Consider the following 11,657-nt stretch of genomic DNA (forward strand, 5'->3'; position numbering starts at 1 on the left):
CTGACCAGCAACAACAGCCTCGGCAACGATTCTGAGGCAAAACCCGGCGCCAACGACTACGCTCAGGAGCCTCAGCCAATCCTCGCCCAGACAGGAAGTGACGTTATCAGGCATCGCCAAACCGGAAGCCAGAAACGCCTTGGGCAAGTCGCAAAGATGGCGTCGTCCGCCTCGGCTCGGCCTTCGGCCGGGAAGCGAGTGGTGAGTCAGGATGAACTGCGGCGGCTGATGAAGGAGAAGCAGCGTCTGAGCACCAACAGGAAACGTATAGAATCTCCGTTTGCCAAGTACAACCGTTTGGGGCAGCTGAGCTGTGCACTGTGTAACACCCCGGTTAAGAGCGAGCTCCTGTGGCAGACTCACGTCCTGGGAAAGCTGCACCGGGAGAAAGTGGCCGAGCTGAAAGGCGCAAAGGAGGCCAGCCAGGGGCCGTCCGCCAGCGCGGTGCCTCAGTCTGCCAAGAGGAAGGCGCCGGACGCAGAGGGCCAAGAGGCTAAGAGAGCGAAGGGCTCCCAGGTGCCCCACGTACAGCCCTCCACGTCCACTTTGCTCACCAGCGTTGACAGAGCAGGAAAGGAGCCCGCCAGAGCGACCCTTGGTAAGACTCCGGGACTTGGTTTGCTCCCTGATTATGAAGACGAGGAGGAGGAGGAGGGAGAAGAGAGACCAGAGGGGGACGCCAGCAAGCAGCCGCCCGACGTCCAGGGCAAGGAACACTCGCTTCCCTCCTCGCGGGACGCAACAAGTGGTATGCTGCCCAGCGATTTCTCGAATACCAACCCTCCCAAGGCCCCTCTGGTTCCTCATTCGGGGTCCATTGAGAAAGCAGAAATACACGAAAAAGTGGTGGAAAGGAAAGAAAATACTGCCGAAGCATTGCCGGAAGGGTTTTTTGACGACCCTGAGGTAGACGCGAGGGTACGAAAGGTTGATGCCCCGAAGGATCAGATGGACAAAGAGTGGGACGAATTTCAAAAGGCCATGAGACAGGTCAACACTATTTCCGAAGCCATAGTTGCTGAAGAGGATGAGGAGGGACGGCTGGACCGGCAGATTGGGGAGATCGACGAGCAGATAGAGTGTTACCGTCGGGTGGAAAAACTGCGGAACCGCCAGGACGAATTGAAAAATAAGCTTAAAGAAGTCCTGACCATCAAAGAACTGCAGAAAAAGGAAGAGGAGAATGTTGACAGCGACGATGAGGGGGAACTACAGGATTTGTTGTCTCAGGATTGGAGGGTGAAAGGGGCTTTGTTATAGGTTTTCAAGGACCCGGTGTTTCTGACACCGTCTGCGATTGTACAGAAAGTGCTCTCATCGTGTGATAGCGGTTACTTCACGCTTGGACTAGGTCTCTGTGGAACAATATCAGCCTGTGAAAATAGCACTTTGGCAAGTTGGTTTAAAATATTTTTGAGGTAAAGCTGTTTTGAAATTTTTTAAGTATTAAAAATGCCAACTTTTTCACATATTTATGGATTGAAATACATAATTTGGGATTGGAAAAATCTAAGCTGTAAATATTGTATATAGTTAAATACATATTTCCTTAGTAGTTCCATTTTGAAATTTATAAATTAATAGAAAACCCACAGACAAGCTTTTAGATGAATACCAAGTGTATTGGGGTATATATGCCTTTTTCTTTTCTGACCCCTAGATCAAACTCAAGATGGTGGGAAAGCTTTGGGTTTTTGTTTTTAAGAACACTGTTCATAGATTGATAAACCATTCAGAGTTAATCAGTTCTCTCTGTATTCTGTTTCCCTTTCAAAAACATACTGTAGGAGAACATGGTAAAAATATATGCCAAACACGACCAGCCTCCTTAACCCAAAGTTTCTCTTGATTAAACCAAAGATTCTTGGATGTAGGTGCACATGAAGGTCACCTACAGAGCCTTTAAAAAGATGCACGTGAATCAACTCTGAAGCTTTTTAAAAAATTCACGTGCCCAAGCCCTACTATTAGATTCAATAAATCTGGAGTTGGGCCCAGGCATCTGAGTTACTTTTAGAAGCTTCCCAGTTTATTCTAATTACACCAAAGTTGGAGAGCCACTGCCCTAAATCCAGAACCCATTTGTGTTTTTCAAGCTTTTTATTTTTTAAATAACGCATACCATAGGTTACTGTCTATTGTATAAAAGAAATATCACCTTTTATGTATGTTCCATCCAGTCTTAAATTTTATCACACTTGTGGCAAATTAGGGTTGAGAGTTGCTGGTTTGTCTATTTTAGGAAGAAAATACAGTAAGTCCTCACTTAAGGTCACCGATAGGTTCTTAGAAGTGCAGTGAAATTACTTATATTGAAACCAATTTTACCATAGGTAATTGATAAAAACCAATTATGTTCCCATGGCATTTCACCAAACTTACAACAAAAGGACACTGAACAAACAAAACCTTTTTCAAGGACCTGTTGTGTAAGTTCTCCATGAGCAACAACTGGCTTGTGCTATTCCTTGTTAGTTTACATCATTACTTCTCCCTTTAGAGATAGAGGAATTCAAATAGGAAAAAGGAATTCACAGTGCTCTGGAGATAGAAATGCATACAGCATAGTCACATAAAAGTGAGTAGTAATAATAATAACCGGGACTTGTAGAGTTCTTACAGTAGGTGAGGCGGGATTCTAAGTGATTTACATAAACTCAGTCTAGTTTCCCTAAAGCTCAGGTTTTATGGAGGAGAGTACCAAGAGATTAGGTTTGAAAAAACCTGAGTACTAGATGAAAGAATTCTTCCTGGAGGCAATGTGGGAAAAAGTTTTTGAGAACAAAAAGATTGTATCTGCTAAAAAATACAACGGAAGACGACTTTAGTTGCAGTATGGAATATACTGTATAGAATGTAATGAACATGGGAAAGGAAGCTGGCAGACTACTTGGGAACTAGATTTTAAAAACAGGGTAACCAAGATTTTGATTAGATATGGATCGAGAGAAAAGGAACAGAATGGAACGAATTTCACAGGAAAAACTAACAACATTTGAGTGACTAGATGTGAAAGAAAAACAGGAAAGGTAAAGATGGAATTAAAGGGTTTGTTTTTTTTTTTGGTTTTTGGGTTGTTTTTTTTTAGTGTGGATGCCTAAAAGAAATCATCTAACACTGGGAATATTATCTTGTCTTCTGCTGTAAGTCATTGCTTTCTTGTGCTATCAGCTGATTGGTGATAGCAACTTCAGTTTGATAACATGCAGAGGGCATGCCTGCCTGAACTGTATGAAAGAAACCACACTCAAGAGGTTTTTATCATTCATTGCTTTATTTCAGAAGATGAAAAAGTACAAAGATGGGCTTGAACGGCAGGTCCAGTTCTATGTTCGTTTAAGAGGCCAGGCTAATGATCTAGAGGAGCAGTGTCCATGTAAAAATACACCGCAAGCCACATATTTTTTAACGTTTGTACTAGGAAAAGTAAAAAAATGTGAAATTATTTTTAATGAATTTAATCCAAAATATTAATGTTTCAATATGTAACCAGTATTTAAATATTAGTGAAATATTTTACATTTGGGGGGTGTATGTTTTTGAAATCTGGGTATATCTAACAGTACATCTCAGTGTAGACTGCCACAAGTACTCACTAGCCAGATGTGTTTAATGGCTACCCTTAGCGCAGATTTAAAGGGAGAGGTATGCAAGTGGAAAAACAAAACATGCTCAGAAGGTAGTGGGCAGAACAATTTAACTAGAGCAGTGTTGGTTCTTGGTAACAGCGGAGTTACTGGAAAGGTGGATTATGAACCACTGTGGATGGAGGGCCTGGGCTGCCGTGCTCTGAAGGGTTGGAACTTAAGTCTCTAAGTTAACAATTGCGTAGCCTTGAGGTTGTTGAGTCCTCTGCTGTAACACAGTTAAAGAAGAGCTTAAGTACTGCCATGTATGTTACTACACACAAACCCCAGTAAGTTTTTAGAAGTCCAAAAAGCTCAAAATCTCCCAGCCCTGACTGGTGTGGATCAGTGGGTTGGGCATCATCCTTCAAACTAAAAGTTCCCAGCTTCCATTCCCTTCCAGGTTGGGGGAGAGACTGATGTTTCTCTTCCTCTCTCCCTCTTTTCTTGCTCTAAAAATAAATAAATGAAATCTTAAAAAACAAAAAAAACAACCTGCGCCCCATGCTCTGCATCCCAGAGCACAAGTGATGGGACCCTGACTAAAATCAAGTGAGCCCTTGTTCGATCCAAATCAACAGCCTCAGGAGTGATTGCTGATCCTCCGCACTTTGAAGGGCTCCTTTGTACTTCTTTGAGCTGGCTTACCTAGGTCTCTGGCGTTGGACTCAATGCCACTAATGCTCCCAAATGGTAAGAATTAGGCCCAAGGGTTTCCCCAGTCTCTTGTTCTCTTCTTAGAGAACCCCGTAATTCAGCCAACAATATATTAAAATTATTGTAAATGCTACAAAGGTAATTCTCGCTCCCACTTACAAATTCATCCAGTTTCTTTAACTTGGAGAAGAAAAATGCTGATTTCCTAATAAGCCTTCAAATGTACTTTTGCACAGTGCCTTACAATCTACAAAATGCTTTCACATGTTTCATTTAATGATGGAAGTAACGACTACTTTTTACATCCCAAGGAACAAAATAAGAGACTGGAATTAAAGTTGCAGGGAAAAGAATATAATTTAGACCTAAAATCTTTAATAGTAACAATCACTAGATTAGTATGGAGTAATGAAAAGAACTGGGAATCGGCAAGCCTAAAGACGACACAGGTTCACGTTCCCATTCTACTTTTTAATGGCTAGTGATGCCTGGGCGAGTCACTTCTCTGAACCTAGGTTCGCTTTACTGTAAAAATGATGTTACCTCACAGGGTATGGTATGAGTCAAATGACATGTGGAAGGGATTTAAAAATTGGGAGTTGCACCCTGGCCAGGTGGCTCGGTTGGAGCGTCATCCCGCACACCAAAAGGCTGCAGGTTTCATTCCTGGTTAGGACTTGTATCTAGGTTGCAGGTTCGATCCCAGTCAGGGCAAGTTCTCCCTCCTCCTTCCCTCTCCTTCCTTCCCTCTCTCCTTGTCTCTCTTCCCCCCTTTCCTCTCTCTCTCAAATAAACACATCCTCAGGTGAGGCCCTAGAAACCAAACAATTCTTCGTGGCACCGAACAAGCAAAGAGGGACGTCCCTGTGTCCGCAGGAGCTAGTGAGAGTCCCGATTACCTAGAGGCCCCTTCAGTGGAGAAAAGGAGGAATGAAGTGCATCGGTGGCAGAGATTAGAGTCAGCCAGTACACACTGCCTCCCAGCTGCTCTCAGTTGCTCTCAGTCCTCAGTCCCCTTTTCTGCCATCTCCATTTTGCTTGGCTCATTTTGCCTGTCACTTGGCAGTCAAAGCTATTGCAGCGTCTTCGCTCCAGCCATCTTTCACTGAAAGCACTCCCAGCCTCAGGAGGAAAGCAGTTCCAACTGGCTGCTCCTCCATTCTCCCAGCAGCATTTGGCAGGCGACACGCGCGCTGGGGAGCCGGCGGTCACCTCTAGGGGAGCTGACAGGACCACACGCTCTGGGTGGTTGATGGTGGTGGTTACTGCTTTCGCTCTGTGCACGCGCATGTGTGTGTGTTGTTCTGCCAAGCGTGGTTCTAAGAGAGTATCAACCAAGCTCGGTTGTCGGGTTATTAATAATAGTTACCGTTTACCGGATCCCTAGCATCCCAGCAGAATGCTAAGCCTTGACGTACACCATCTTACCCTCACAGCAACCTTGTAAGGCACAGACTATCTCCCTTTTACAGACGAGGAAACATGCTCAGAAGTGAAGGAACTTGCTCAAGGCAACAATCCCAAAGTCCCTATGATTACCCAGCATCATCATTACTTTAACATTACCTTATATTTTCAGGTCTCAACACCCCCAGAGGAGTAAAACAATTATTATCACTTCCATTTTTGGGCATCTTGTCCAAGGTCACTCGGCAAGTTCATTGCTAAAGTAGGACTAAGATGTAACTCGATTCCCAGTCCAATGTTCTACTAAAATGTGGAAAATGGCAAAGGAGCCCCCAAAACAGCAAGAATTAAGATTAGAGATGTTTACCGTCAAGTTTAAGGGTGCTGTTCAGGGACTTCGGCTGGGTTGGGAAGCCATATTTTTTTAAGTTTCTCTGCCTTTCCCCACTGCCCTGCTTTCCCCTGTTTCACCACCAATAAATTTAATTCCTTAGCAGTCTGATGGGAGCAAGAATAATGAGTTCAATTCCCAGACATCCCAGCTGGGAAACAGCAGCTACGCTGTGCCCCGTCGTCCACCACTTTTTAGCTACATGACTCTGGGTAAGTTGCTTCACCCTTAGTTCCTCAACTACAAAACGGGAAGAGTAATAGTTTCTGTCTTCTGGGATTACTGAGAAGGTTAAATGAGTTAAACGCATGTCAGTGCTTTTTTAGTACAAACAAATAATACTAGTTGAATAAATGAGTGAAGAGATGGCCCTACCTTCAAGAAAACTGCAATCCGCTTGTGTATAAACAGTGTAAGGAGTTGGGCAGACCTCAATTATTACTATGAGATAGAGCTCATCCTGTCTAGAACCTGACTTTCCCACTCACTAGCCATGTGGTAGCTACCTGTCACTTCATTCTCTGGGCCTTAATTTTGCCCTCTCAGGTATCATGCTCTGGTGCACCACCGCCCCGCCACCTGTGTACAACTGTGGTATGTGAGCTATAATAAAAAACACCTGTATATATTTTGGCCTTTCTCTGGTTTCTGTCACAGAGCTCCTAAAACCCTTGGACTTTCCTAAATGATTAGAGTGGTCAGAGTGATAAAGGTGTCATTTGTCATTCAAAAGGAGCTCCTTTCAGCCCCACTGGAGCTTCTGTTAACGAGGTGACATTTGGAAAGCCCCTACGGGTGGGTGCCGGCTGCCTGCGGGACCATAAGGAAGAGGGCAGGGTTAGAACCGCCAGCCCCTACCCACCGGTCTTCGGGCAGGGAAGGGAGCTGGAGGCTGGGTTCCAGCACCGAAGGTAATGACTCAAACAATCATGGGGTGATTAATCCATGGGATGGAGCCTCCATAAAACCCCAAAAGGATGGGGCTCGGGGGCTTCTGGGTTGGTGGACACGTGGAGGTGCTCTGCCCCCTTCCCACGGGCCTCGCCACTTGCATCCCTTCCATCGGCCTGTTCCTGAGTTACATCCTTTTATAACAAACCGGTATGTATCTACTACGTACACTGTTTCCCTGCGTTCTGTGAGCTTCTCTAGCAAATTAATGGAACCTGAGGAGGGGCTTGTGGGAACCTCTGAGCTGTAGCCCGTCAGTCAGAAGCACAGGTCACATCCTGGACATCTGAAGTGGTGGGAAGGGCAACTCCAGTCTTGTGCCACTGAGCCCTTAACCTACGGAGTCTGACACTAACTCCCGGTAGACAGTGTCAGAATGGAATTGTAGGACGCCCAGCTTGTCACAGAGCTGCTTGGTGTAGAAAGCCCCCACAGCTGGTGTGAGAAGTTAAGTAGTGTTCAGAGGTGTCGCGTGTACTGGAAATGGAAACGAGAGAGTTTTCCCTTTACAGTGACCAAGCCCGGAGCTCAAGGCAGGAGAGGGGAGCAGGGGACTACCGGCTGGGAGGCGCCAGTAAGAGGGCTTGGGTGGGAGCTCCCGGACAAGGGGAGGGGGTGAGGGCTTTCCTGGTGTAAAGGAAATGGCATGAAGAACAGGAGAGGAAGTGTTCAACCTGGTCTGCAACGTCGGCCCCCCGTATTAGAGCCAGAAAACGAACTGCCGTCAGTGCTACCTATCAACCAGCCCAGAGTCCAGAGGAAGGGACAGAACTTAAGCTTGCTTCCCAAACAGGCTCATCTCTTTGTGAAATACATTTGCCCTTTGAAAATTATTAACTTGCCTTCTAAAAAATAGGACCACCAGGCCTTCACACCAGAAAACCCAACATAGAAATGGAGGAAAGATGGTAGCAACTTTGAGTCTCTCTCACTCCCTATCTGTGACCTCAACCCTGCCCTAGAAGCCCATCCCTGTGCCATGGGCCAGCTATTCCGGAAGGTATACTGACTCGACTCCTCTTTGCTCCGTCCTACTTCAACCTGGCAGCCGCAGCACCAAACTACTCAAAGGAGAGGCCGAAAAACCCCTCTGCTTAAGCAGCAGCCTCCACAGCCTTTATGACAAATGCCATGGGTTCATCTGAATGATTACACTTTGCTGCAGCTGCTCCTTTTCAAATATTTATCCTGCAAACACCATCACTGGTTTTTAACAACTTATTTTAATTGTGTGACTATTAAGCAAACCATACCATAAAACCAGCTCTCACTGCTGAGTTTTACATGATTCGTAGACCAGAGTTTATTAAGTAAAGGAATCTACAGGGTGTGAACTAGCCTCACAAGTACCCCACGTTGCCACTCTGAAAGTGTGAAGACTTTTTCCTATTCCTGCCTATGGCTGCCAAGCTTTTACAGTGAGTAGCGTAAAAAAAAAAACAGAATCTGCCCTCACTGGTGTGGCTCAGTGGATTGAGCGTGCACCTGCAACTGAAAGGTCATCGGTTCGATTCCCAGTCAGGGCACATGCCTGCGTTGCAGGCCAGGTCTCCAGTTGGGAGCATGCAAGAGGCAACTGGGCAATGTTTCTTGCACACATTGATGCCTCTCTCCCTCATTCTCCCTCCCTTCCCTCTCTCTAAAAATCAATAAACCTTTTTTTAAAATAAGAATAGAATCTACCCATTTTCCTGTGATTTTTTTTTTTAAACAATCCTGACAAGTCTACACTGGCAGGTCAGGCTACATTCTCCAAAAGGACGGCAGAAGCTCTGACAGGCTCACAAACAGGACCAGGGCCCTGGAGGATTTGGGACCAAGGTCTGAAGGAAGGACTTAACCACCTGGGGAATTTGAATAGCTAGGAAGTGGCAGGAGGTCATCAAGCTTATTGGCCACCAAGGTAGTTCTTGATTTGGATCTTGAGACCCCATCCAATAAAACTCTCCATTGGAAAATGCACTTACACACAAGTACTTACATAAAAATTTCAGGAGGTTCAAGGACACCCCAGGGCCTATCCACAGATCCCCTGGGGTCCATGAGCCTCAGGTTATTTCTTACTACTTTGACTGTTAGCGTCTAAGTGGCCCTTATTTCTCCCCTGCATCTTTACAGAAGCCACCTAACTCACTCCCAATTTCTCTACACAGCAGCCGGAGTGGTAGCAGTTCTGTTAAAATGTAATTCAAATCGTGCTACTTCTCTGTTCAACATAATCCACTAGCTTCCCATTGCACCTACAATAAAGGCCAACACCTTTACAGTAGTTAACAAGACCGCACAGGATCTGTCTTCAGATACCGTGCGGATCTCATCTCCAACTTTTCCCAACCTTGACTCCTGCTATTCTAGCCACACCCCTGCTATCGCCCAACAGACAGACACATCCTGGCCTTTCCTTGCTGCTTCCTCTACCCCAGAACTCCACGTGGCTCTCCCCTTCATTCCTTCCAGTCTTTACTCACTTGTCGCCTTGTTGGTGACGCCTTCCTGACCACTGTATTTAAAACTGCGACCCCATCCTGCCCGACCTGGGACCTCCTATCCTCCTCCACTCTTTTTCTCCACGGCCCCCATCCTCCTCTTACACACTAAGCACTTCCCTTACCGTTTGTTTTGTTACCTCCCACACTAACCTGTGGCGTTCACGAGGGCAGGGATTTTTGTGCTTTGTTTCACTGCCGTACTCCATTCCCGTTAGAGTGCCTCACACAGAGTAAGCACTCAATACATAACTGACTGACCGATGACCGCCCCAGTGAGCAAACTCTGCAGTGGCCTGAAGGCATCCAGGCTGGGAGCAGCGGGGATGGGCACTGACGGAAACACTCCTAAGTGCCAAGCAGTTTGTAAGTTAACGTAAGTCATCGCATTGCATTGTCACACATAATCCTAAGAGAGATTTTGATTCCCATTTCACCATGAAAGCCGAGACCCAGAGAAGTTAACGGATGAAGGTTACATAGCCAGTGGGGGATGGGGATTCAAACCGAAGTCTGGGCGACTCCCACCGCGCATTAGCTTGTTCACTTTGGTGGCAGTTCCCACGTCTCTATGGAAATGGAACTGCCAGCTACTTACGTTCTGCCACAGGGACCTGAGGAAAAGAGATCAATCATTTGGGTTCGTAGGAGATCTCCTCAAGCAGAACAAACATTTAGAACGTGTGTCTTTTGGCACATTTATGTCAAACACAGTCAGAGATACAATGTAATGAACATCCTTCTGAAGGAGTTTAGCACTTTCAGAGCTTCATTCATTCATCCCACTCACTCATGGGTTTCATTCATTTATTCATAAATATTTGCTGGGTGCCTACTATGTGCCCCGCTCTGATCTAGGTGCTGAGGATAAGAAGGTGCTTCAGACACAGACATCACTTTCCAGAGGCAAGTCTGGAGCCAAAGGACAGTGCCGCCCAATAGAAGCATAATGTGAGCAAAGGGTGCCGTTTTACGTGTTCTAGTCGCCACGTTTTCAAGAAGGTAAAAACAGAGTGAAAATAAATTCTAATAATATATTTTTATTTAACCCAACACATCCAAAATAATCACTTCAACGTGCAATCGAAATAAACCCATTATTGATGAGATAATCTGCAGGCCTTTTTGGTGTGGGAACACATCTTTGAAGTCTGTGTGGACCTCACACCCGCAGTACATCTCCACTCGGAGGAGCCGCATTTCAAGAGCTCGGGCGCCAGGTGCGGCTAGTGACCCCAGCATCTGACAGCACAGGGCTAGGGAAAGAGATAGTCACGGGGATTTTCAAAACACCAGAGTAAATGCACCAACAGAGACGCGTCCAGGATCATTCAACTGCCACTGGCAGGACTTGAGCCTCCAGTGACCTTCCGATCCCAAGACCGTGTTCTTTCTGTGACGCATCAGAGGCCCTGTCCCACCTCGGACAATGGAATCCCGCGGGGGGGGGGGGGGCCTCAACCAGCCAAACAAAATATCCAAATCAAAACTCATCCTTTCACCGGAAGTGCCTCCTCTGCTCCTCTTATTTCCTGTTTCAGTGGATGGCACTGTTATCTCCCAAGTCACTCAGGTTACCCTCATTTCACCTGTAGGCAAGTCAGCCCTGTGTCTAGAAGATAATTTAAAATCCAAATGGTCATCCAAAAATGCACCTTTCTCTCCACACCAACTAAATGAGTTTGCTCAGGCCACCGTCAGCGCTCACAGGAACCTTGGCTCCCCCAGGTTCAACGGAGATATAACTGAAATACATCACTGCATAAGTGTAAGGTGTCCGGCATAAGGGTTTGACTTACATAATTGTGAAATAATTACCGCAGTAAGTTTAGTTAGTTAGCATCCATCACCTTAACTCAACACAGTAAATGCAGTGACAGAGTTTGAGGATCATGCAACTGCCAGAGTTAGCATTTGAGCCTCCAGATATAACGAATTTTTTCCTTAAAATTATGGACCGCTTCACGAATTTGCATGTCATCCTTGCACAGGTCTTCTATGTATTGTTCCAACTTGTACATGCTGCCAAAGCCAGCACGAAGAACTTCCTAATTAGTTCTTTACCTCAGTGTCTCTCCTACGCAGCTTCAATAGTAGTTACTACTTTAGAAGACTCTCCATGGCGCTCCATCCCCTGGG

General features: G+C 45.8%; 1 protein-coding gene and 1 pseudogene across 1 annotated transcript; one reads left to right on the forward strand and one right to left on the reverse strand.

The window, feature by feature from the left end:
* The first annotated feature begins 147 nt into the window (after window positions 1-147).
* On the forward strand, window positions 148-2,118 carry ZNF830 (zinc finger protein 830). The gene has a single exon (XM_054593208.1). It carries the CDS (start codon window positions 157-159, stop codon window positions 1,258-1,260), a length of 1,104 nt encoding a protein of 367 aa, XP_054449183.1. The 5' UTR covers window positions 148-156; the 3' UTR covers window positions 1,261-2,118.
* Window positions 2,119-11,464: 9,346 nt separating this feature from the next.
* Window positions 11,465-11,554, reverse strand: LOC129086711 (uncharacterized; annotated as a pseudogene).
* Window positions 11,555-11,657: the final 103 nt, after the last annotated feature.

The sequence above is a fragment of the Pteronotus mesoamericanus genome, unplaced genomic scaffold (genome assembly GCF_021234165.1).
Source record: "Pteronotus mesoamericanus isolate MK-2021 breed Mesoamerican mustached bat unplaced genomic scaffold, CSHL_Meso_final scaffold_408, whole genome shotgun sequence".
Taxonomy (NCBI): domain Eukaryota; kingdom Metazoa; phylum Chordata; class Mammalia; order Chiroptera; family Mormoopidae; genus Pteronotus; species Pteronotus mesoamericanus.

What these genes read in the sequence shown, in the direction of transcription:
- ZNF830 (XM_054593208.1), top strand. Translation starts at nt 157, where the DNA reads ATGGCGTCGTCCGCCTCGGCTCGGCCTTCGGCCGGGAAGCGAGTGGTG.